General features: G+C 46.9%; 7 protein-coding genes across 9 annotated transcripts; 4 read left to right on the top strand and 3 right to left on the bottom strand.

Annotated features, from left to right (window-relative positions):
• Nucleotides 1-180: 180 nt before the first annotated feature.
• Nucleotides 181-5,518, bottom strand: LOC120452201 (MPN domain-containing protein CG4751). The gene is made up of 6 exons (XM_039636325.1): nt 5,067-5,518; nt 4,649-5,006; nt 4,508-4,595; nt 4,099-4,268; nt 3,786-4,034; nt 181-3,718 (listed from the first exon to the last, which is right to left on the bottom strand). The coding sequence occupies exons 1-6, from the start codon at nt 5,394-5,396 to the stop codon at nt 684-686; spliced, it is 4,230 nt and encodes a 1,409-aa protein (XP_039492259.1). The 5' UTR covers nt 5,397-5,518; the 3' UTR covers nt 181-683.
• A 438-nt stretch (nt 5,519-5,956) lies between these two features.
• LOC120447129 (replication factor C subunit 3) lies at nt 5,957-7,325 on the top strand. The gene is made up of 2 exons (XM_039628566.1): nt 5,957-6,150; nt 6,255-7,325. The coding sequence occupies exons 1-2, from the start codon at nt 6,091-6,093 to the stop codon at nt 7,263-7,265; spliced, it is 1,071 nt and encodes a 356-aa protein (XP_039484500.1). The 5' UTR covers nt 5,957-6,090; the 3' UTR covers nt 7,266-7,325.
• On the bottom strand, nt 7,259-12,530 carry LOC120447120 (nuclear pore complex protein Nup160 homolog). Its single transcript, XM_039628554.1, has 15 exons — nt 12,512-12,530; nt 12,314-12,439; nt 12,147-12,249; nt 11,602-12,093; nt 11,350-11,534; nt 10,867-11,276; nt 10,141-10,807; nt 9,974-10,079; nt 9,732-9,893; nt 9,432-9,674; nt 9,253-9,371; nt 8,574-9,188; nt 7,994-8,515; nt 7,539-7,936; nt 7,259-7,446 (listed from the first exon to the last, which is right to left on the bottom strand). Exons 2-15 carry the CDS (start codon nt 12,408-12,410, stop codon nt 7,327-7,329), a joined length of 4,239 nt encoding a protein of 1,412 aa, XP_039484488.1. The 5' UTR covers nt 12,411-12,439; nt 12,512-12,530; the 3' UTR covers nt 7,259-7,326.
• A 197-nt stretch (nt 12,531-12,727) lies between these two features.
• LOC120447140 (exosome complex component CSL4) lies at nt 12,728-13,507 on the top strand. The gene is made up of 2 exons (XM_039628578.2): nt 12,728-12,980; nt 13,035-13,507. The coding sequence occupies exons 1-2, from the start codon at nt 12,825-12,827 to the stop codon at nt 13,488-13,490; spliced, it is 612 nt and encodes a 203-aa protein (XP_039484512.1). The 5' UTR covers nt 12,728-12,824; the 3' UTR covers nt 13,491-13,507.
• Nucleotides 13,508-14,583: 1,076 nt separating this feature from the next.
• Nucleotides 14,584-15,684, top strand: LOC120458920 (dynein axonemal assembly factor 4). Its single transcript, XM_039646768.2, has 2 exons — nt 14,584-14,923; nt 15,025-15,684. Exons 1-2 carry the CDS (start codon nt 14,757-14,759, stop codon nt 15,578-15,580), a joined length of 723 nt encoding a protein of 240 aa, XP_039502702.1. The 5' UTR covers nt 14,584-14,756; the 3' UTR covers nt 15,581-15,684.
• Nucleotides 15,685-16,034: 350 nt separating this feature from the next.
• Nucleotides 16,035-20,553, top strand: LOC120458423 (endoplasmic reticulum transmembrane helix translocase). 2 transcript variants are annotated; one of them, XR_005617194.2, is made up of 8 exons: nt 16,035-18,203; nt 18,260-19,169; nt 19,228-19,424; nt 19,492-19,634; nt 19,700-19,832; nt 19,887-20,030; nt 20,085-20,259; nt 20,315-20,553. XR_005617194.2 is itself a non-coding variant. In XM_039646061.2 (7 exons), the coding sequence occupies exons 1-7, from the start codon at nt 16,173-16,175 to the stop codon at nt 20,202-20,204; spliced, it is 3,678 nt and encodes a 1,225-aa protein (XP_039501995.1). In that variant the 5' UTR covers nt 16,035-16,172; the 3' UTR covers nt 20,205-20,282. The 2 variants fall into 2 exon arrangements, 1 of the variants encoding a protein (XP_039501995.1); XM_039646061.2 differs by lacking the exon at nt 20,315-20,553 and having other exon boundaries at nt 20,085-20,282.
• Nucleotides 20,554-20,600: 47 nt separating this feature from the next.
• Nucleotides 20,601-23,171, bottom strand: LOC120458428 (gustatory and pheromone receptor 32a). Of its 2 annotated transcripts, XM_039646069.1 has the most exons (5): nt 22,908-23,171; nt 21,036-22,373; nt 20,917-20,979; nt 20,770-20,859; nt 20,601-20,684 (listed from the first exon to the last, which is right to left on the bottom strand). In XM_039646069.1, exons 2-5 carry the CDS (start codon nt 22,170-22,172, stop codon nt 20,601-20,603), a joined length of 1,374 nt encoding a protein of 457 aa, XP_039502003.1. In that variant the 5' UTR covers nt 22,173-22,373; nt 22,908-23,171. The 2 variants fall into 2 exon arrangements, with proteins under 2 accessions (XP_039502003.1, XP_039502002.1); XM_039646068.1 differs by having other exon boundaries at nt 21,036-23,171.
• Nucleotides 23,172-23,183: the final 12 nt, after the last annotated feature.

Here is a 23,183-nt window from a genome sequence, read left to right as displayed (position 1 = left end):
GAACCACTGGAAAGCATACGTGATTCGCTTAGCATAGCGGTTATACTGGTTTAAAAGTGGGCTATACTTCTTGAAAAATAGCCGAGCACTTTTATAGTACGGCAACAGTAACTAAATTAATAAGTTCATAACATCACCTGAAGCAAGGAATATAAAACAGATTTTGTAAACTAAGTAACTAGTCGTTTAATTTATTGCGGCAAAGATTCAAAGTTATAGTTAATACGGTAGGCAATACAATACACAGTGATGTGTGCGCTGTCTGTATATTAAAATACTTAAAGTACTTTTATGCGGTAGTTAAACCTAAATTAGTAAGAGTACATTAAATTAAACGTTTAAGGACATACAGCGCTCGTGAGGTGAATAAAAGCGGAAATTCACTTGTAGGACTGGCGAAATCTATACGGTTGATGATTGTTTCGATTGAGATATGCACGGCATATCCTTGTTGTGAAAAATAATCAAAGGTATACAAAATACATGTTTAGAAATTCATAAACTTAAAATAAAGAAGACGAACATTTGTTTAAATAATTGTCCCGGGAGATACTGATTGGGCGATTAAAATGACCGACTCTGGTTTGCTAATGGATGCAACGCGGCATTACGTATGGGAATATATACTGTTGGGAAAATACTGCGACTTCGATTGCGCTGGCAAGGATTCCGATTCAGCCATCCTAGTCGTGTGACAGATTCAAGATGTCATCGCTCATGTTGTTTTTCGGCATTTTGGCCGGCGGCGGTGCAGCCAGATCGGCCACCGAAGCGAATTCCATGCGCTTCTTGGGCACTCCACCGCTGCCAAGCAGCGCTCCTGGCGGCGCCAACTCTCCGTAGAGGCGGCTTATGTCCGGCGAGGGTCGTCGATGCGAAGAACTGCTGCTTCCATCGGAGGGCGACGGCGACGGTGTGTTCGAGGGCACACTTGATATGGCCAGGTCCACGGCACTAAAGTTGTACTTGCCACCAGAGTTGGAGTTGCTGCCTCCGCCGCCGCTACCACCACTGTTAGCAGACTTCGTGGGCGTCAGTCGCTCCAAAGCTGGTGATGCCGATGATTCCCGGGTGCGCGCCGATGAAGGCGTCGTGGATTTGGGCGGTTTCATCATCATGGCCGACAGCGATTCCTGCTGGATCTTGAACAACGCCGATGGAGTCATGAACATATTATTAGCTGCCAGTGTGGTTTTTGACAATGGATCGGGTATGCCGTATTTGCCATGTTGCTGCTGGAAGAAGGCAGCGTAGTCCTGCATTTTTTCCTGCGCCAAGGCATTATAGTATGCTGCTTGGTTGGATAGAGATGAGGGTGAAGACATTCCGGAAACACCAGCGTTGCTGGAGGAGCTTCCCGACTTCATGGCATTTGTTGAGGACCCAGCTCCCACAACGGCCCCCGAGGGCGTGGCAAACAGGGCGTCCAAGTCGGCCGCAGCTTTATTTTGGCGATATAGCAATGCCTTGATCTCTGAATCCTGCTTCTCCAGCTGCAGCAACTGATTTAGCATATCGCTCTGAATGTCCTTCTGCTTCTGCTTAGACCCACCTCCGCTCGCACCTCCTCCGACTCCAACTCCCGATGAGAGAAGAGCGGACAGCTCATTGTGGGCACCTGCCATGTGCTTGTTGGAGGACATCGCCGCTGCGAATTGGTTGTTGGGATCAAACAACTTGGTGTAGGTCTGCAATAGTGCCGTGTAGTCCGCTTGTGCAGCCGCCTGCTGTTGTTGCTGCTGCTGCTGCTGCTGATGTTGCTGCTGTAACTGTTGCTGCTTCTTGGACGAGCTGCTGTTGGAACTACTACTGGAGGCAGCCTGTGGAGGCGGTGGAATCGAGGCAGCTGCCACTGCTGCCATTTGCTGCTGCAGGAACGCGTTGAGGTCGTTGCTCTGCTTGCTTTGCTGCATGTAAGAGTCATAGCCGAGCAATTTCGATGCCTGAATAAGGTTGTTGTAATCGGCACTGAGAGCAGCTGCCGCCGCTGCTGCTGGCGAAGATTTCGAGGACTTGCTAGATGACGAGTTCGAGGATTGACCTCCAGTCAGAGCGTTAGCAGCAGGCACTCCCAGTCCGGCTCCTGTCAGATAGCTGTAGTCAGATCCAAAACCCAAGGTGCCCAGAGTGGTGGCTCCGAGAGCTTCCGCTTGCTGGAGGAGCAGTGCTGCATATTCCGGAGACCGAATGAGCTCGCTCATTTTTAACGGATCGTTTTTTAGTTCATCCAGCTCCTTCATCAATTTCGTTTTATACGAATTGGAAGTTGAGCTGGAGTTCGAGGAGGAAGATGAGGACGAGGACTTCGATGATCGCTCCGACTTGGACTTGCTACTGCTGTGAGCGTTGCTATTTCCACTTCCTCCAATCCCAACGCCCGTGGGCAACGGCATATTGAAGCTATTCGAGTAGGCAGCCACAGCGGCTGCGACATTGGGGTCATTCAAACCGGACGATGCAGAGGCATTGCTCTGCTTAGAGCCACCCACCTTGGCTGCTGCCGCCGCCAACTGGTTTAGAGAGGAGCTGCCGTAATCCTTGCGCTGCTGCTGGAAAAGCGCAGCCAAATCGCCTTGAAGGAAGTTAGGAGGAAGCTGCCCTGCCAGCTGAGCCAAACTAGCAGCCATCAGATCATTGGCCGTGGGCAGACATGCGGCAGCTGGAGGCACCAAGGCAGCTGCAGCCGCCTCATACTTGTTCGGCGTGATGCTGGGGCTGTTCCGAGCAATATCGCTGACGCTGAACTTGCCCGGACTGGGCGCAGGCGAGTTGCGGGTGCGGGAGGTGGATGCGTGGGACGAGGTATCCGATTTGGCGGGCGATGGTGACGCCCTTACTGGAACCTCAAACTTGGCGGGACTGGCAGAGTTCGATTGGATAGTTATTGGGCTGTCCCTGGGCGAGGCATTCAAAGCGGAAGTCAAGGCCGAAGTCGTCACTGCAGGTGTGATGACAGGTGGCGCGGTAACTGCGGGAATCTGGGGTGGAAGCAGTTGGCTGGGCGTTGCTGGCAATACTGGAGCCCCCAAATTGGGCAACACTGGCGGCAGACTCGTTGGATTGGGCGTGGCCAGAGGCGATAGCATTCGCACGGGGTTCATATTCAAACCGGACGGCATGCACAGCTGCTCCTGAAGCGACATCACCTTAAGCTCACTTGCCTTTTGCTCCGCCTGGGCGTTGGATTCTTCCTCCGCCTTGCGCCCACTGTCCTCCAAAGCACCAACAGCTTCATTGAACTGCTCCTCTTTAGGTGGATTTATCTTGATATCGCCGCTTAGGTCCATAAGGACAACAGGTTTGTCTTCCTCCTTTACCTCCAGCTCGTCATTGTCGATGATCTTGATGGTCTTGGGTGGGATGAAGTCGTCTTCCTGCTCACAATCCAGCACTGCGCAGATCCAGTTCCACAGCGCTTTATCGCTCTGCTTGGAGGGAAACTTTGGGTAAAGTGTGTTTTTCAGCTTCTCGTTGTAGGTAACGTCGTTGCTATAGATGTTCCGGAACTTGACCATCTCGCTCCGGTACTGCGAGTAGTAGTCCACGCACAGCTGTATCTCAGAGCGCACCTCCTCGGGTATCTCCTTGTCCGGCAGCACCGAATACTGCATCAGCATTGGTCGGCCATACTCCATGGACTGTCTGTTCTCGTTGGGCGGAACGATCCAAATACACTTGACCACCGACTCCAGAGTAGGGTTCTCATCGTAGTAAGGGGCTATAAGTGATTAAAATTATTTTTCGATTAAAACATTAAATTAAGTGGTTATGCAGATGACACGTACATATAATCAGGGAGACACAGGGCGTATAGGTGAGATCGCTTGCGCCGCGCATTTTGATTTGATAGTCCAACTGTGCATCGCAGTCGCGCAACGTAGGCTCCGCCTGAAACTTGGGATGCGAGTGATACCACCCAACCAACAGCAGTTGGTCTTGAATCATCATCTTCTGAATATCGCGCTCCACTTCGCCGGCTCGCTGTCGATCAAAGCGCGTGCTACGGCAAGGATATGTTTTGGTGATGGATAGAGCTGAAATGAACAAACATGTAGAAGATGCCTATGCAGTATGAATTGCACGCCGAGCCGGACTCACTGTGTGTGTTCATGTCCCAGGTGCCACCTAGATAGCCGCACACCTCGCGCACCGTCAAGTGGCAGTGGAAATCTGCCAGCAGAAGAGCAGAGGAGTTGACTGTGATGAGGAAGGGCTGCAGTTTTCCCACCGAAGTAAACGGCACCGATTCAATCAACATATTGGCATCGCTGTAGGTAAATGAAATCGGATTAAAAGACCTTTCTTAGTAAATATTTATCGATTTAAAATGTTTCCCCAATAAATCCTTTTATAATTATGCATCTAAAAGTAATAGTATTTCAAATAAGAACATTTGGAAACCATGCTATCAGCCGAAATTTATTGAAATGTGACGGCATGACAGTATCCCTCTATTCTTTTGAAAAACCACCCCCTTCAAAATTCTGGATGCACTTTGTCTACTCACTGAACTACATTGCGATTCGAAACGGTATTATGTGCGAAAACAGTTCGCTTGACGACAATCTCCGGGGAGTCAGTCTTGCGTTCGGCATCTAAGGATTCGATTGGATTAGCAAGGATTATAAGGCAAACCGACTTTACCTACCCAGATCACAATCATCAAGCGGTGTTTCCTTTTGCAGGGCGCATTTTCGCAGATACGTATTCTTGTAGGCGTCCAGCTTCTTGCCCTTGTACTTGACAGAGGCCCATCCGCAGCCGCTCTTTTTCTCTGGATTGATGATCCGCTTGCAGTGCATTGCCCAGGCGCTGGGCGTGAGGAATATTGTCTCAGTCTCATGGGATTTGATCTTACCATCGGACAGCAGATCGCCAACGAATTTCTGGCCCAGATATTCGATGGTCATTAAACCAAGGCCCGGCTGGAGAACATTGGCAGCCATCAGCGTTTGCAGTGTGACGGTGCGTCCGGTGCCATTAAAGCCTTCGTAGTTTTCCTTGGCCTGAAATGAATTCATAGGAAATAGTATACATTTTCAATAAGCTTATGGTATCTCGCTTACCTCGTCGTCATTGTCCTCGTCGCCAGCATCACTGTCCACATCCTTGTCGCACAGGTTGTCCTCCAGCATGGCCACAGGTGCTGCTCCGTCCAGGGGCGGTGGTCCAGAGTCTGGAGTGGCGTCCACAGCTTCCGACGTTGCGGGTGCACGCTCCCCCTCCCCCTCTTGCATGGCTTCGCCAACACAATCGTTTGTTATTTGCGGCGGCGGCGGCTGCAGCACCTCCCCCTCCACTTCACCATCACCATCACAGTCGCCCTCGCCATCGGAACTGCTCACAACCTGGTTCTCGCCCGCCTCGTCCACACCGTGTTCCACTCCGTTCTCCATGCGTTCTCGTCGCGAATTTTGTGCAATTCCACGGATATATTATTTTCAAGATACTTAAGTTTTGCGAAAAAAAAACTGATGGATGCAGTAAGGTAGCTGCTTTTTCTACCCAGAATACCGAAACGGTTTCAACATTGACACCGCCAACGCACGGTCACACTTGCTAACGGGTAAAATTTTTCCGGTAAAAACCGTGGAATGGCGTTGCCAGACAGAACATGTTTAATAATTTACCGGTTATTCATCACCAGAACACAAGGAATATGTTTATATTTTAATGAATCAAATAGCCCACGGGACAGGCATTAGTCAAATAATTCATTTTGAAATTCAATTATTTTGGTCTTTTTAACGTTCTTTGTCAAGAATAGAGATGCGCGACGAAAGGAGTGTAATCGTAAACTTATTATTTAATTCAATTCAAATTTTATTCAATAGAAGTACTTCATTTAATTAACAATAAAAAAAATTATGTTTAATAAAGTCTGCCGCAAATTAAATGAAAGCGCTAAATATCGATATCGACAGGAACTGTGTAATATATCGTTATCATAAAAACATCGATGCTTGATGCACCACTAGAAATAATCATTAGAAAAGGCGCGCATTAAATTATTTTGTTAATTTAATTCTACGGACAGAAAGTAACTTGATATACAACCACAAATTATCGTATTTTGCATGCACAGACGCAATGGCACTTTGGGTGGATAAATACCGTCCGCGGGAGCTCTCCAAATTGGACTACCACAAGGTAATCTGCAACGGAACCACCGCATCCACATTGCTGGCCTATATATTCAAGTAACTCTTATTAACCATTGCTTTATTTAATTATTTGTGGTACTGTCAACGCAGGATCAAGCGGAAAACCTGCGCAACCTGTGCAAGCAGAGCGACTTTCCGCATCTGATGTTCTACGGACCTTCGGGTGCCGGTAAGAAGACGCGCATCATGTGCCTGCTAAGGGAGATGTACGGATCCGGTGTTGAACGATTGAGGAGCGAGACCATGACGTTCACCACTCCCTCCAATCGCAAGGTAGAGGTGATGACGGTCAGCAGCAACTACCACCTGGAGGTGAATCCATCCGACGCTGGCATGTACGACCGGACAGTGGTGATCGATCTGATCAAGCAGGTGGCCCAGACGCACCAAATTGAGATTAGCGGCCAGCGGGAATTCAAGGTGATTGTAATTTCGGAGGGCGACGAACTCACCAAGGATGCTCAGCACGCCCTGCGCCGTACCATGGAGAAATATGTGGCCACATGCCGGATTATCATATCAGTGAACTCCACATCTCGCATCATTCCAGCCATTCGGTCGCGTTGCCTGGGCATACGGGTGGCCGCTCCCAACGAAACGGAAATCGTGTCCATCCTGCAGAACACCTGCAAGCGGGAGGGCCTCGCACTACCCGTCGAGCTGGCCAAACGGGTTGTGGACAAGTCCGAGCGTAATCTCAGACGAGCCCTTCTGATGCTGGAGGCCGCCAAGGTGGCCAAGGCGCCATTTACCGCCAACCAGGAGATTCCCGACCTGGACTGGCAGGTATTCCTGCGTGAGACAGCATCTCAGATTATCAGTGAGCAAACGCCTGCCAAACTGGAGAAGATCCGGGAACGCCTGTACGAGCTGCTCACCCAAGGCGTTCCACCCAATCTCATATTCCGCGGCCTGGTCGAACAGCTGGTTAGCAACTGTGATATGTCGATCAAGGCGAAGACGCTCGAGTTCGCCACCGAGTACGAGCACAGGATGCAGTCCGGTGCCAAGCACATTTTTCATCTTGAAGCGTTTGTCGCTCAGTTCATGAACATCTACAAAAAGTTCCTATCTGAGCTGGTCATGACGGACGATTTTTAAAGGTTTTACACTTTAGCATTTAATTCAAAAAACTTATCAAATAAATTTATTATCCAACGATCTAATGTTGTTGCTGAAGCTCCTGTCGTCTTTGCAGGACGGCCATGCTCATCTTATCATCGGTGGTGCGCTTTATGGTCTCAATGTATCTTTGAACTTCTTCTTCGAGTTTAATATAAGCCTGAAATAGCAACCAATTCGGAGTTTTATTAGAATTTGTATTTCAAGTAGAACTGATATTTTCAATTAACCAAAGTTATATTAATGACTTACCATTTCGTAATCCATATCCTCCTTGCCATTAATCTTTAAGCCGTGCAGAAGCAAGTCGATCGTGTTGATGGGAAAGGAGAGCTGTGGGTTTGTTACGTTCACCGAGTGCTTAAATTCAAAGTACTCGCTGCCAGCTCCCAGCATGCCGGCGATCATTTCACATCCCAGATCCGCGGCTTCCAGCAGACGGTTGTGCTTCACATATAAGTGGAGAAGTTCCCGAGAGTGGGATAACTTGTAGGAGTCCATCAGCCACTGTGGCAAAAAAGCATTCAGGAGGAGAAGCCTTTGAACCACACTCTTTCTTATCAAAGTGGAGTCCTTTGCCTCGGTATCCACAACCAGTTTTTGAAGCAAAGTCCAGGCCATATCGGCAGCATTACTTCGATGAGGAAGATCTGGAATAGGACATTTAGTGAGCATTTTTTGTAGCAAACATGTTTAAGAATACTCACCTGCCATGTCGTTGTTCTGCAGCCAGTTCCAGGCGTCCACCGACTTGTCCTCTGTGGCAGCGACACAAGCGGTTGTCAGACTCTCGAATATGGGTAGCACGGAGAACGAGTGTCCCCGCGAGAGTTTCAAAGCCGCGGTGTACAGGCCACAACTAGACAGCAAGTAAGACAGCTCCTCTGGTGTCGACCGCTCGTAGGCAGCTGCATCTTTGCGGTAGTAGGAAAGCTCGCGTAAAGCTTCTGCGTGCACCAGTTCCCTTCGAATATCAGCGAGCTCTAAAACAACCACCTCCTGGCCACTCTTGTCGTCATCACCCTTGGGCTCACCATCGTCATTATCCTGATCTATGGCAACCACCCGCTCATCGCCAATAGTGGGCTTGGCAATCCATCTGTAGCGGCTGTCAACTAGGTGCAAACAGTTTAGGCAAATCAACAGCGAGGAACAACGTTTCTCTAGCGCGTTTGGAGCATCGCTGTCCACTTGAAACCGCATGGCCTGCTCATACATAACCGTAGCAGCTGTTTAGAAACCAATTATTAATGCAGCTGAAGAATATAAAATGATTTTTATACAAACCTTTTCGCATGTTACCCTTGTTCGTATGGAATGCATACAAAAAGTTGTAGACTTCGTTCTGATCGATGCTCATTGAACGTGCCCGGGATTCAACAATGCTCTCGAACTCGTCTTGCAATCCAATGTAGGAAAATTGCATAAGCAGCGGCAGACATTTGTTCTGAAACAGCGTTATGACCAACTGACGAAGGCAATCCTTTCGCCTTGAAGTATCGGCATTGTTGACTAAGGCTCTGTAGGCCTCCTCGTAGTGTCCCAACTGCAGATGATTATTGAACACTATCGACTGGAACATGGGCAACTGAGGATCATCAGGTTGCAGCACACTCATTGCCATGTCGGCCAGTTGAATAACGTAGTCCAGTGCTGAATGCTGTTCAAAGAGCTGGATTACCTTCAGATAATAGTGAACAATGGCCAGTTTAGTGTCTTCAGGGGAAATGGTATCGCCCCGGCTGACGCTCTCCTGTAATTTGCTATACAGCGGGGTGTTTTTCAGCACATGCTCAAAGAGGAAGTCATCCTCCACTACGCCAGGCGCTGTCTGTTGAAAGAGATGCAGGGTCTTGTGGGCCTCACCGCAATCCAAAAGAGATACGGCTAGCATAAAGCGTCCTGCGGAAAAATAAGGTTTAATTTCACAGTTGGGAGATCTAGTGTAATGCCGAGAAATGCTTACTGGAATGGGTTCTTAGAGTGCACCAGTTTGACAAAATGCGCACATAGTCCTGAACAATGATGTGATGGCACGTCCCGAACAACCATTCTGGAAAAACGTAAATCGGAGACCCGGGCCAACTAAAAGATAATGTTAAATCAAAACCCTATATCTTTTGTTAGTCAATGACTTATACGCACAGCATCTTATTGATGTATCCAACTAGTTGGAGCAAAGTCTGGCGCAGATTCAATTGCTCCGACTCTAGCGACAAACTGTCGTTCTTCAGCAGCATAGACAAAGCACTGAACAGGCCTTTGGATTGCAGGAACAGCCGGAGCAACGTGGTCTGATCGTTTCCATTATGTCTTAGATGGCTGGAGTATGGTCGAGTATAGCCGCTGAACAGTTGTGCGCGGCTCAATCGTTGAATAGAAGCCTCGCTAGAATAGAAAAAAATAAGTTAGAAGTGAGCAATACAATTAGTAATATTTCATTACAATCCAGCTGGGGTACTTGATGAAATGGGTGTCTCGGCAATCCAAACCAGAGTATAATACGAGTTCAGATAATTGATGTTTGTTAAAATATTTTCGCTTTCCATTCCGTTCTGTCCATAAGCCATGTACTGCAACACCAAAAGGTTTCGGCAAACAGAAAACCTAGGAACAAATAAATTGTTAATGTCAGACCACTTTAATGGTAAGCCAATTTCATATTAAGAAATTATTCGAAAGCTCACCGTATCATGGCCATTTGCTTGACTGTTTCGGACAATATAGAGAGTCCGTATTCGCTACCCATTAGAGCCCCTGACGACTGTAAAAAGCGTGTAGAAAGGGAGTAATCTATAAAATAGAATAAAAATATATAAAACATCTTCAAACATTATATATATGAGTATTTTACCATGCGGCGGTGCATCTGGATCAATTATACACAGCACATCGAGCAGCATTTCCAAAGCGGGTTTAAGATTTGGTATGGCTTGCAGCTTCTGGTGAATTTGCTTTACACAATTTGATGGCAACATCGGACCATTATCATCGCCCACAGTGATCCTAGCCACCAGCTTGGATATCACTTCAACCGGCGACTCGCGCTGGTAGAGCTGCTTATCTAAATCTATTTTAATGTCCTCCGAAATCAGTTTATCAAGCAGCGTCACCACATTCATGAGATCCACAAAGCCCTTGGCCATTTCGGGATCGTTGCGAAATAGTGGCGCCACGTAGGTGGCCACTTCGTCGTTGTGCTCCCCGATGAGCAACAGGTGCTCGAGGACTTCACAGGGACGCAGTAAGGCGAATGATTGCCTTCTAACCAAACATACTGCATCCATTCCACCAAGAACGGCGAGTCCTGTCGGCTCGGAAAACTTAATGTGATACTGTTCGCAGCAGGAGTAGAAGCGATCCCACAGCCGAGTGGATATCTCCAAATACTCCTCGTCGGTGACCACAAAGTCTTTTAGCTCGTTCTGGATTTCATCTTCCACGGCCTGGCATACCTGCTCCTTGAGCACTGACATGGAAAGTTGCTTCACATCGAATTGCAGGTTAACGCGTCTGAACATCTGTGATAATCAATTTGATCTTCAAAAATTATACGAAAAAACATTTTGGTTATACTCACATATAAAGCCTTAGCAATTACATTTCGGTCAAATCGACCAGGATGAAAGATGTAGCCGCAGTAAGTTTCGCGTGGATCAACTCCCTGCTCCATGGTGAGACAAAACCGATCCGGTGGCGGTTCTAGAGCGGCAGAAACCCATTTGATTGAGTTATTTGAACCAAAATAAGCTGCAGAAACATGGAAATCGCCCTCAGCGTTGCTCCAAAGAGCCCAGATGTGCGAGGATGTGGCATCGAAGTCGACCAGGTCCATTTGAGGCGCCGGCACCACGTTCTGCACCAAATTAATACCGCTGGCCTCGTCGGCATCGGGCATTATGCTAACGCAGATAAACTCAGCTCGGGAATCGTGCGAGAGAAATAGACAGAAGTTCTGATCGCTTATTTTTCGGAGCAGATTGTTTTGAGCTGTTAAAGAGAAGAATAAAAAAAAGATATTTAATTTCAATTCGATATAGATATTATGCTCTATTATACTCACGTCCTTGTGCTGCTGAACCTCCTTGCCCCAATCCGCCGGAGCAATTAATACTGGCTACAGTCTGCAAGTTATCCACTGACCATAGACGCAACTCATTACTGCGATACAGAACCAGAATGAAAATATCCCCTTCGATTTCACTGAAAGCCATGGACGTGGCTGCCTCCAGGGTTTCAGAGCGGCCGCTACAATGATTAATTTTTAATAAGGATTATTAAAGGATTTGCTTTTCGTCAAGGTTTATCCACTCACGTAAGGGCACCCTTGAGATTTGAAAAAAAGCGAGGCATTAAATGCGGCTCCTTGATTTCGTGGGTGACAGTGTGGCCGGTGGCGCAGTTCATAACGTGAAGCAGTAGTTTGCTTTGATACGCCACCACAAAGTAAGCCGTCTGGGAGTTTTGAGAGAGGTACGATACAGCCACGTTGGGCATAGTTCCAAAGCCATCCGTGACATAGAAGGTGCTGGGATCGTTGATCTTGTCGTTGACGTCGTAGAAAATGGACTGGGACAGCAGATCCTCGGGAGAGGCGGCGCCCCCATCCTGGCCAGCGATCTTCAGGGGGAAAACATAGCGATGCACACTGCTGACCGTGACCACCAGCAGGGTGACGGACTTACTTTGCTCCGTGAGTGATACATTCAGCACAGCGGAGTCGGTAAATCGCAGGCGCAGGTGATTCCGCTGCAGAGAGATGTCCAAGCTGACCTCTGATAGTTCCAGGACATCTTGGTATGCCCGCCTGCAAATAAGTGGCCATGTGAAACTCTGTTAGGCACTCCGACTGGCACCTACCAATATATGAAACGGTTCCTGGTTTGAACGTTCTTCCTGCTCTTGTAACAGTAGCCGCCGGAGGTTTCGAAGCTCTTTAGATCCTGCAAAGTGCTCTGAGTTCCTACATTTTCCGGAGGAGTATGTGGTTATTCAGGGGTTCTCCGGCGATCTTGCAATTAACTCACCCGTGTTTATTTTCACCTCGATCCACTCCGCCGGACTGAGATTCTTCGGTATGACCTCCCGGTAGCTCATGTTGGCGTGCAGTTTGGATGTGGGCATCGTGATAGCACAACAAAATAATACACAACCTCAAGGAAAACAGAAAATTATTGGCGGCACCGGCGTAAACACGCTCAGTAGTAGTGTTGGAAAGCGCTTACTTCAGCGGTGTGCACCAGGCAAAATAGTCGACAAAGCTTTCCACAGTCACATACGAAATTGCAGCAATTTTCTTTTTTATAGTAGAAAAATGAGGAAACTTGCCTAAATGTAGTTGTACAAAAATTTGAGTTGTTATAGCAAAGCAGTTATAACTTATAATGTTTTTAAGTCTTCATAAATTAAACAAGTTGTCTTTGGCATTCTAATATTTACTACCCTTTGGTCACACTGAACTCCACATGTGTTTTCATTTGTTGATGCGACTTTGTTATTTAGTTAATTTATAAATTAAAAACGGTCTCTGCCCTAGAAATGAGTGCGCAGGATGAAACTGTGGTCTGCCTGCCAGGAGAGCGACTCTGCAGAACCGAGGACAACATAGTCCTAGGTATAGGCACCTTCGAGCAAAACGGCTACATTTACGCCTCGAAGTCTGGAATTGTCCACATCGAAGAGTCGGGAGAAAACGTAAGTAAATCCGGTATTTCATTGATCTTGGAAAGCAATAAATCTCCATTTCAGTGCCAAGTGGTAAGTGTGCATAAGCCCGGCTTCCATCTAACCATCCCAGCTACCGGAGACGTGGTCACAGCCAGAGTTCTCGTTACAACTCCCAAATTCGTCAAGTGCGCGATTTTCTGCGTACGCAATGTCCTGCTGGAAAGCAGCTACCGTGGACTCCTGCGCAAGGAGGATGTCCGAGAGACAGAAAAGGATCGCGTGGATATCTACAAGTCCTTTCGGCCGGGCGATGTGATCCTGGCCAGGGTCATTAACCAACTGGAGCAAACCTTCCTCCTGACCACCGCCGAAAATGAACTCGGCGTGGTCATCGCATATGCCAGTGATAACCGAAAGACCCGTGTGCCCATGGTTCCGGTCGGCTGGAGTGAAATGCAGTGCCCCCAGACCACGATCAAGGAGCCACGGAAAGTGGCTAAAGTTCTTCCTGAGAGTTCAATAAACGCTGTGAAATAAGGCCAATCGAATGGTAATCAGAAGCCTAAATTCATTTGGGAACTAAAAATGTTTTAATAAGTGATTAGGACCAATTAATTTATTGCCTTGGCAACCAGAGAACGGTTAATAGGATAGCATTTTCTGTTGGCATCTTATCCGCATAGCAACGTTTTTGACCATTTACATCATTTCAAATCATTAATTAATGTATGTATACTTAAGTAGAACTAAATAAATATTGAGAAACTTGTAATGGATAGATAAATAAATAGTCATTTGTAATAGGTCAGGACAAGCTGGTTTCCATAGTTATGAGTTCTGTTTGATGCGTATCTTAAATTTGTTTTTTATCATGTTTGAGTTGTTATAATGATTCAACAACAGATTATAATTTAATATTGGATAGACAGGTTAGTGATCTGAGATAATTTTAAGGCCTTGATCCTTATATACTTGGCAGCCATAGTAATATCTTAAAGAAATTTGGCATCCACTTGTTTAAAGTACTTTGAAAAACAACAAATTTGATGTTTATAAATTAATACTTGATATATGCAGGCACAAGCATTTTATGGGTTCGTAACATACAAACTTTTAGGATGAAGGACAGGTACTTATTCCAAGTAAACCAAATTTCAATAACATGCAATTGCACGTGTTCCCAAAAAAAGAATTATAAACGCAAATAGAAATAGAAGGTTATAAAGGCTCAGGCGTCAGAGTCATAAAAAACCCGTAACCCGTTGCCAATCAATGTCGCTGGGAGCTGTTGTTGATGGATGACTATTCCTATGCAAATAGCAAATAGCAGTAGCAGTTCGCTTCGCGTGCAGGAGCAGCGACTAATTCAATCAGAGGAACGGGAGCAGGCAGCCTGGAGCAATGAGCTGCTCCGGGACTAGGCCACCGTGTCTTGTCTTGCCGAAGAAATGCAAATGCATAGGAAAAGTTACAGGTGGATCGGTGGTGGCAGGGAGCTTGGCGAGTCCTGGGGGATCCAAACAACCAATCATTGTTTGGTCGATGGGAAACGCAGCCGGCTCGTTTCGGTGGTTCGAACCCCGGTTAATATTCAAATTAAATCGAGGGGTATTGCGACCAATATACATGCGGTGCAAGTGAACAGTCGGGCGGGTAGTTGGCCCTGTCGTAGTTGTCGTCGTAGAGTCCCCAGTTCCGGCCAGCCCAAAAACATAATTTTCTGCCTATTGTCAGTCGAAGACCAGCAGCAGAAGAACCACGGCAATAGCAGCGCAAACGAATAGGGAAGCCAAGCAACTCATCATGGTACAGATTTCACAGACGGAGGAGGACATCAAGATCTCCATCGAACTCAATCGACTGGTGACCCGCAAGCCGGACGTTGTTCTCCTTCCGCAGTATTTGAAGTTTAACAATCCACCCATCTTCTTTGAGCGCCATCTGGCCCAGGAGATCGACGAGATGGCCAGGTGAGCTGGGATAACCCTCTCCCTAAGGGTTCCGGTGCAAAACTGTGTCTGTGGAGTTATGGTTCACGACCCCTCTATTCAATTAAACACCTTTGTTACAGCTTTTGTCGCATCTTCAAGAACGAAGCCCGCATTGTGCTGGTGAAAAAAGAGAAGGGCCTCTGGCCTGAGATGTTCCAGAAGCTGGACAAGGAGGCACTCATGCAGAAGCGCCTGGAGATCGCTGACCTGATCGTGGAGCGCAACAAGAAGCGGGACGAGAAGGCCCTGGAACGCTACGACAACAAGCGACGGGCTGAGATCGAGAAGGAGATCAAGCGGGAGACAGCTATGCGGGATCGGTTGAAGCAGTTCCAGGAGAACTCGGTGCGCGAGGCTCTGGTGGTGGATGTACGCAAGGAGGCGAATGCTGCGCCCAATCCAGATGTGCTGCAGTATCCGCCGTCCTCGGCGGCCTGCAGTCGCCTGGCCACGCCTCTCATGCGCCCGCCCATGAGCTCCGTTCGTGGCAGCGGACGGATCAACGTGAGCTTCACCACACAGCACAAGCGGACCACGCCGAAGCGGGAGTCGCAGGCCACCATGGAGAAGGCGTATGCCGCCGCCGGCGGACCCAATGCGAATGTCCAGTCGCCAATGGAGAGCCTGGATGAATAGGTGTTTCACGTCAATTAGTGCGTGCGTGTGAGACTGTTCCAAGGATTCCTATTTTCCTATTGCATCGAATAAATCTACAGGTGTTTGCTTTAGTTGTATCTGTACTTTGTATGGTTTCAATTTTATAGTTTGCGAAAGTAGAACTGTGCACTTATTGGTGAAATATAAGTGACAAGTTTACAAATTTATATCTTTATTATCAATTGAAAGATATATAGTAACGTTATCTAAGTGAAACAAAATATGTTTCTATAAATATTATATATACATGCTCAAATTTACAAATGTTTATAGTTAGCAAACCGTTACATATCATTATGCTGGTTTATTGGGGGTTCGTCTAAATTAAATTTACAACATGATGACAACTTTAATTTGAATTTAAAAATCCGATAACATATCGCTGATACTGGATTTCCAACACTGATAGGGTCCATCGATAACATACTTCAACAGCTGATACCTGTCAACGTTGCTTGAATTTTCACAATTTTTTTTGCCGCTATGACATTACAACTATAAAAAGTGCTTTAGCTTTTCTCAAAACAACACACAGGCAACGCGCAACAGTAGGAGTACCCACCTGAGACCGATGACCGAGGCATCTGGAGCAGCTATCCCAGGAGGAGCCGCCGGAGACACGGAATCGTACGGCACAGAGATGCTTCGGCAGTCCAGCAGGGCGAAAGAGCCATCCAAGTTGGATGACCTGGTGCAATATGTGAGTCTCCATGTGCGCATACCCACGTCGCTGACCGGTGTGGTGCTGCCCTTCGTGCCACTCTACCTGTCCGCATTCTACCTGTGGATCAACGTGAGTGGCGGCGAGGAAAATGAAACCACCCAGAACGATGTGATGACCGCCGACAATCAAACAACCACGGATAATTCTACAACTTGGAATGACGTGGGCTTCATCGCCGTTCTGGCGATAGCCTTTCTGCACATTCTGACGCTGCTCTTCTGCTACTGGAGCGTTCACGTGCTGGCCTTCCTCACCTGCCGACGTGTAAAGCTGCCCGGCGCCAATGTGCTGGCCAAAGTGGTGCCCACTGCCAACAATGGCAATTCGAAGATCGTACCCATTCGCTCCTCCCAACTGGAGGACGGCTCAACGCAGTATTTTTTGGTTTTCCAAAAGACCAAATACGTTTGGAATGAGGATCGAAAAACATTCCGCGCAGTCGAATTCCCGGTAAATGGACTACTGAGTAGCTATTCCACATCTAGAGGTTTGGAAACCGAGGAGGCCGTCAAGCGGGCTACTCTCACCTACGGAAACAACGAAATGGAAATGGTGGTTCCTGAATTTCACGAACTTTTCATAGAACGCGCTACTGCACCTTTCTTTGTGTTCCAAGTGTTCTCCGTGGGACTGTGGTGCATGGACGACTACTGGTACTACTCCCTGTTCACGCTCTTCATGCTAATTGCCTTTGAGTGCACTATTGTAAAGCAGCAGCTGCGGAACATGTCCGAGATCCGAAAAATGGGCAACAAACCCTACCTGATATACGCGTTTCGTCAAAACAAGTGGCGTCACCTTGGATCCGATGAGCTGCTACCCGGGGATTTGGTGTCGATAACGCGCTCCCAGAATGACAACATAGTACCCTGCGATCTCGTCATTCTTCGAGGCTCTTGCATTGTGGATGAATCGATGCTTACTGGCGAATCGGTGCCACTAATGAAGGAGTCATTGGAATCCTTAGATAATCTGGACGTTGAAATGGATGCCGAAGGAGATGGAAAGCTATTTGTGCTGTTTGGTGGCACGAAAGTTGTACAGCACACTGCCCCAACAAAAGAATCGCTTCGTGCTCCTGACGGTGGTTGCATCGGCTATGTGATCCGTACAGGCTTTAACACATCCCAGGGCAAACTTTTGCGGACAATCCTGTTCGGCGCAAATCGAGCCACGGAGAATAACGTAGAGACCTTCGCCTTTATCGCTTTCCTGATGGTATTTGCCGTGGCCGCAGCATCTTATGTGTGGGTTAAAGGCAGCGAGGATCCAGAGCGCAATCGCTACAAGCTTTTCCTGGAGTGTACGCTCATTCTCACGTCCATAATTCCGCCCGATTTGCCCATCGAGTTGACCTTGGCGGTAAACACATCACTGATTCAGCTAACAAAGTTGTTTGTGTTCTGTACAGAACCCTTTAGGATTCCCTTTGCGGGAAAAGTGCAGATTTGCTGCTTCGACAAGACTGGGACTCTGACAACGGATAACCTGATGGTGGAAGGTATTGCAGGACTGGCTCCCAATGGAGCTTGTGTTCCCATCGACCAGGCGGAAGGGAACACGGTTCAAGTGCTCGCCTGTTGCCATTCATTGGCTCTGCTTGATGACGGATTAGTCGGAGATCCGCTTGAGAAAGCCACTCTAGCAGCTGTGGACTGGACGCTTACCAAGATGGACAGCGTCATCCCAAGGCGACCACAGTTTAAGCCCTTAAAGATCATCCAGCGCTATCACTTCTCATCGGCACTTAAGAGAATGTCCGTGTTAGCTGGCCATCTAGTGCCGTACTCCAATGAGGTGAAACATTTGGGAGCAGTAAAGGGAGCTCCTGAGGTCATTCAGAAGATGCTGCGCGAGGTGCCCTCGGACTATGAGAAGGTATGCAAGTCGAAATTCATAAAATATATCCGTTTACATTTAAATTGTATTTTAAGGTGTATTTGGAATATGCTCGGCGTGGAGCACGCGTCTTGGCTTTGGGAATTAAGGATCTCGGGACCCTGAGCGCTCAGAGAGTTAGGGAAATGAAGCGTGAGGAAGTGGAGTGTGACCTGACATTTGCCGGATTCGTGATTATTTCCTGTCCCATGAAGCCCGATTCGAAATCTGTGATCAAAGAGCTTATTCAATCCTCGCACAAGGTGGTGATGATTACGGGCGACAGCCCGCTCACCGCCTGTCATGTGGCCCGCGAACTGCGCTTCACCCGCAAAAAGTTGATCATTCTTACCCCCCCTGACCAGGAAAGCAGGACCAGCTGGAGTTGGGTATCTATCGACGGGGATCAAACGTACGAACTGGATACTAAGGCTGGTAGCAAAAAGCTTCAACATTTGCTAGCCACGCATGATCTCTGCATTACCGGAGAGGGATTGCAGCATCTGCAACAGAATCAGCCGCAATATATGCGCCAAGTACTACCACTGATTACGGTCTGTGCGCGCTTTGCACCCAAACAAAAGGAGTTCGTTATCACGCAATTAAAGCAACTGGGGTACTGCACTTTGATGTGTGGCGATGGTACCAACGATGTAGGAGCTCTAAAGCACGCCAACGTGGGCGTCTCCCTGCTGACCAGTGCTCCAGTGAAGCGTAAACGCACCGAGGAGGAACAGCAGCAGGCGGCGGCCAATGCAGCTGCAGCAGCAGCTCAGGCACAAGCAAATGCCAACCAACAGTTGACGCCCAGGGAGCGCGCATTGCGTCGGCGCCAGGAGCATATCAACCAGACACAGGCTCGTCTGCAAAGCGCCCTCCGTGACATGGAAGAGCAAACTATGGTCAAGTTGGGTGATGCCTCTATCGCGGCACCTTTCACCAGCAAGTCCTCTTCAATCATGTGCGGTGGGTATCACTGAACCATTTTATATATTTTTTCGACTACATGTGTCTTAATTTTTAGTTAACCACATCATTAAGCAGGGTCGTTGCACGCTGGTCACCACACTCCAAATGTTTAAGATCCTTGCGCTGAACGCACTCATTCAAGCCTACTGTCAATCCGTGCTCTACATTGATGGCATCAAGTTCAGCGATACCCAAGCCACCATGCAGGGCATCTTCATTGCCGCCTGCTTCCTCTTCATCACACGAGCTAAGGTTTTACGCAAAAGCTTTGAAATTTGTTGTATAATAACTAAACAAATTTTATTCGCTTTTTATCTAGCCGCTGAAAACTCTATCCAAGGTGGCTCCACTGCCAAATATCTTCAACTTCTACACGATATCAACTATTCTCAGTCAGTTTGCTGTGCATTTTGGAACGCTTTACTACCTGACCAGCCAAGCCAACATTCTGGCACCGCCTAGGTTTGTGAGGCTTGAACATTAAGTTCTTCAAAAGAAAGCATTTATACTGATAATTTCTTTCACAGAGAGGGCAAGGTAAAGTTGTATATTGACATGGATGCCGAGGAGAAGACTAAATACGATCCGAACATTGTTAGCAGCACGGTCTACATAATTTGCCTATCATTACAAGTGGCCACCATTGCGGTGAACTACAAGGTACGTTCCCTGACTTATCATACAACGCAGGAGACATGACATAAACATTTACAGGGCCATCCATTCATGGAGAGTTTGCGCTCCAATCGCATGCTGATGTATGCCATCGGAGCTTCCGCTACATTGGTGATTCTTCTGTCCACGGGCCTGGCGCCCGAATTGACGGAGTTCTTTGAGATAATTGATTTCCCAACGGATGTAAGTACTTTATTATTTATATTGTCAAACGTTATAACAACGAATATATTTCAGTTCCGCACAACTTTGCTCGGTGTCCTAGTCTTGGATATTGCCGGGGCTTTCCTTTTGGACCGTATTTGCTCATTCCTGTTCGGGGAAACGCGTCGCAAATCTAAAGTGCTGAACTGTTAGGACCATTTTATACTAAGTAACATACTAGAAAAGTAAAGTAACAGCAGCGCAAACCGTACGTTCCACATGATAGAAAAAGCCCTTTTGTTTTTTATTTGTATACCCTTAAGGATCAAGAACTTAACGTGTTTTATGGCGTCGGTTTCATAAATATTTAAATTCTTCATCCAAGAATCAACATAAAGCATTTAAAGTGTATTATCAGGCAAGTGTATTAACGGGCGGCCTATATAATTTTAATTTGACAAATCGAGATCTTTCGATTTCATCGACTCCCGTATATGCGATTAGTGAAATTGTCGTAATATTTGTAATGCTAATAAAATAGAGAAAAGTTTGAAAACCGTGATCGATACATATTTATCAAATGTTTTAGAGGTACATTCAAGTTTGATCTTATACAGGGTCCTCTACTTTCGAGTCTTCGAGCTGTTTGAACTGGATCAAGATAACCAAGTACGTGGTGACGGCCGAAAATATCTAAAAATACACATATGCAGAGAATTCCGTAATCTTGAACGTGCAATACATGCCATTAATATATATCTGGTATTCAATAAGATACCTTGAATAGCGTGGAGTTATCTATGGCAAAAAATCCATATGCCGTGAACTGCAACTCCTGTTTGATGCTCTTGGTAAGGAATTTATCGATCTGGAAGAGAAACCCTTAGAAAATCATTTTAACTCATTAAGTTTGCCAGGAATTTACGATATTCTGATATTCCTTTGACTTCGCATATACCCTCGCCAGAACTAGTGAAGTGGAGTTGGCCTTGAAACAAAAACACTCATGATTATTGAGATCTTATCTTTGATATAGTTGCCCACCTCCCTGGTGGTCAGGCCGCAGCTACGAGACAACAAAGCAAGGAGTGAAACGTGGAGACATAACCAGGCGAAGCACCACTGCAAAATGTTGGGCGACACCATGCCCTTGCCGGTGATTTGGACAAAGAGGTTGTAGCAGTTGGTGGTGACTGTGTAGAATGAGTAGCCCAGAAACGAGACCAGAATCAGGTTGCAGCAATCGTTGATGCCCTTGTAGATACGCAGCAGTTTGTTGTGCATGCGGTATATGAACAGTGAGTCTTCCGGGAAATGTTCCATTAGAGCTGGATTGGTATTGGAATTGACGTCACCACGCTGCCGCCTCGCTCGTGCTCCACCTCCTTTGCGCTTCTGCTGCTGGGCATAGGTGTATCCATTCAGCAGCTGGTTGATGAAATGAAACCTGATGTACACAATCCTGAGTAAAGCCGATGCGAATACTATATACGTAGCGGTCAGACCGTTTTGGACGCCATAGAAGGCCAACAGTATATAAGAGGTGGGAGTGATCTCGCCTTGCACGGCATATATCTTGAGCACGATTATATACGCCTGGCAAGCGGCTATTCCTACCAAAAATTTCACAGAGAACCCAAAATTTTGGTTCAAATTGGCGCCAAACTGCCGACGCACTTCCTCGTCCAGTTGAAGGATTTCATTCATTATCCGTAGCATGCTTGTAGTATTTCGGGCACACACAAAAACCGTAAGGGTATAGGTCAGGATACAGAGCAGCAGCTCGATCCACTGGTTCACGTTGTCCGTTTCCCGGTAGGAGAAGAATAATTGCGCCGATATCGGTGTAAATAAGCTGTAGACATTGAAGATGGTCAGGGCGTGGACCACGCCCCTTACGAAGAAGGAGTAAAACTCGTTGGTCTTGGTCGGAGGACCCACCTCATAGTTGGAGATCTGTTCGTATATGGGCATCAAGCCACTGGCCTTAAGCACGGATAAAATGGTGCGGATGTCCTCGAAAGCGGGATGATCATGGTTCCTCGGTGGCATTGGTGGTGCATCCCTGCTGAAGGCATCCCTGTTTAAACCGGGTGCTCGGTATGGCGAGATTCTTCGCGGATACGGATGTGATCGCGCTTTCTGCGTAGGCATTTCAATTACCCAAGTGTTCGGGGACATGGCCAACGTGGCACTGACAGCACCAAAGGATTGGACTAACTGGATTGACCGGCGTTCGTACAAGTGGGGTCTGAGCTATCTGATTGTGTTCTGGGCCCACTTGGGGTCACGGGTCAGACTTTGCCATTAGAGTAATTGGTTGGCATTGTGGATTATTGAATATTGCCAACGGAGGGGAAACGGATGATTTCTAATTAATATCTAGTAAGAGTTATTATATTTTAATTTTCTTAGTATTTTAAAAAGATTATGATCTAGAGAAATAATTTCATTTTTTAATTAATTTCCCCTGCCTTCTTCTATTTAAGACCTTATTGCTATTGCTTAATAGTTTTATTTCCCTTAATTCCAGGCAATGTCTACTCAATTTCCTCACGACGATATTTGGGTTTCCCTTATAAGGATTCCCTTAAGTCCTGCGTAATCCCCGCAAAACAAATCCCATAAATATAAAATCGAATGGCGAACCAATTGGAGGACCAGTTCACCCTCCGATGGTATATGTAACATGAGCGTGTTATGGGTGTATTATCACTGGGATGCGTGAAATGTTATCTTTGTCACACCTTTTCCGCTTTTCCGCCCCCAGAGCACCCACACAAGGACAAACTCCACATCGCACACCGCACACACACATCCACGTTTTTTTCCACCCCCAATGAGGGATTGCAATTCAATGCGGCTCGTGCTGTTGCTTTACTTTTTTGTGTCATTCCCAGCTTTACTTCACTTTACCTTTTTGGGGAGAGAGACTTGTGACGAGAGAGTGCTAAACGGGCACGCTGTTGCTTTCGGCACAAGCCTCACTGTGGGCCGAGTCAGGAAATCGTTCGCCGGAAACTTGCCGCGAATTCTTCCGTCAAAATATTTAAAAAAATGCAAAATAATGTACTGATTTTTAAGTTTATAAGGTCTACTGGCTTATACAGTTTTGTGTTTAATGATAACGAATAGTTTCCAGCGTGATTCAGAGTATTATAAAAATTTTAACATTTTTTATTTGTTTTACTT

This window comes from Drosophila santomea, chromosome 2L (genome assembly GCF_016746245.2).
Source record: "Drosophila santomea strain STO CAGO 1482 chromosome 2L, Prin_Dsan_1.1, whole genome shotgun sequence".
Classification (NCBI taxonomy): domain Eukaryota; kingdom Metazoa; phylum Arthropoda; class Insecta; order Diptera; family Drosophilidae; genus Drosophila; species Drosophila santomea.
This window is presented reverse-complemented; position numbering and strand designations above follow the sequence as displayed.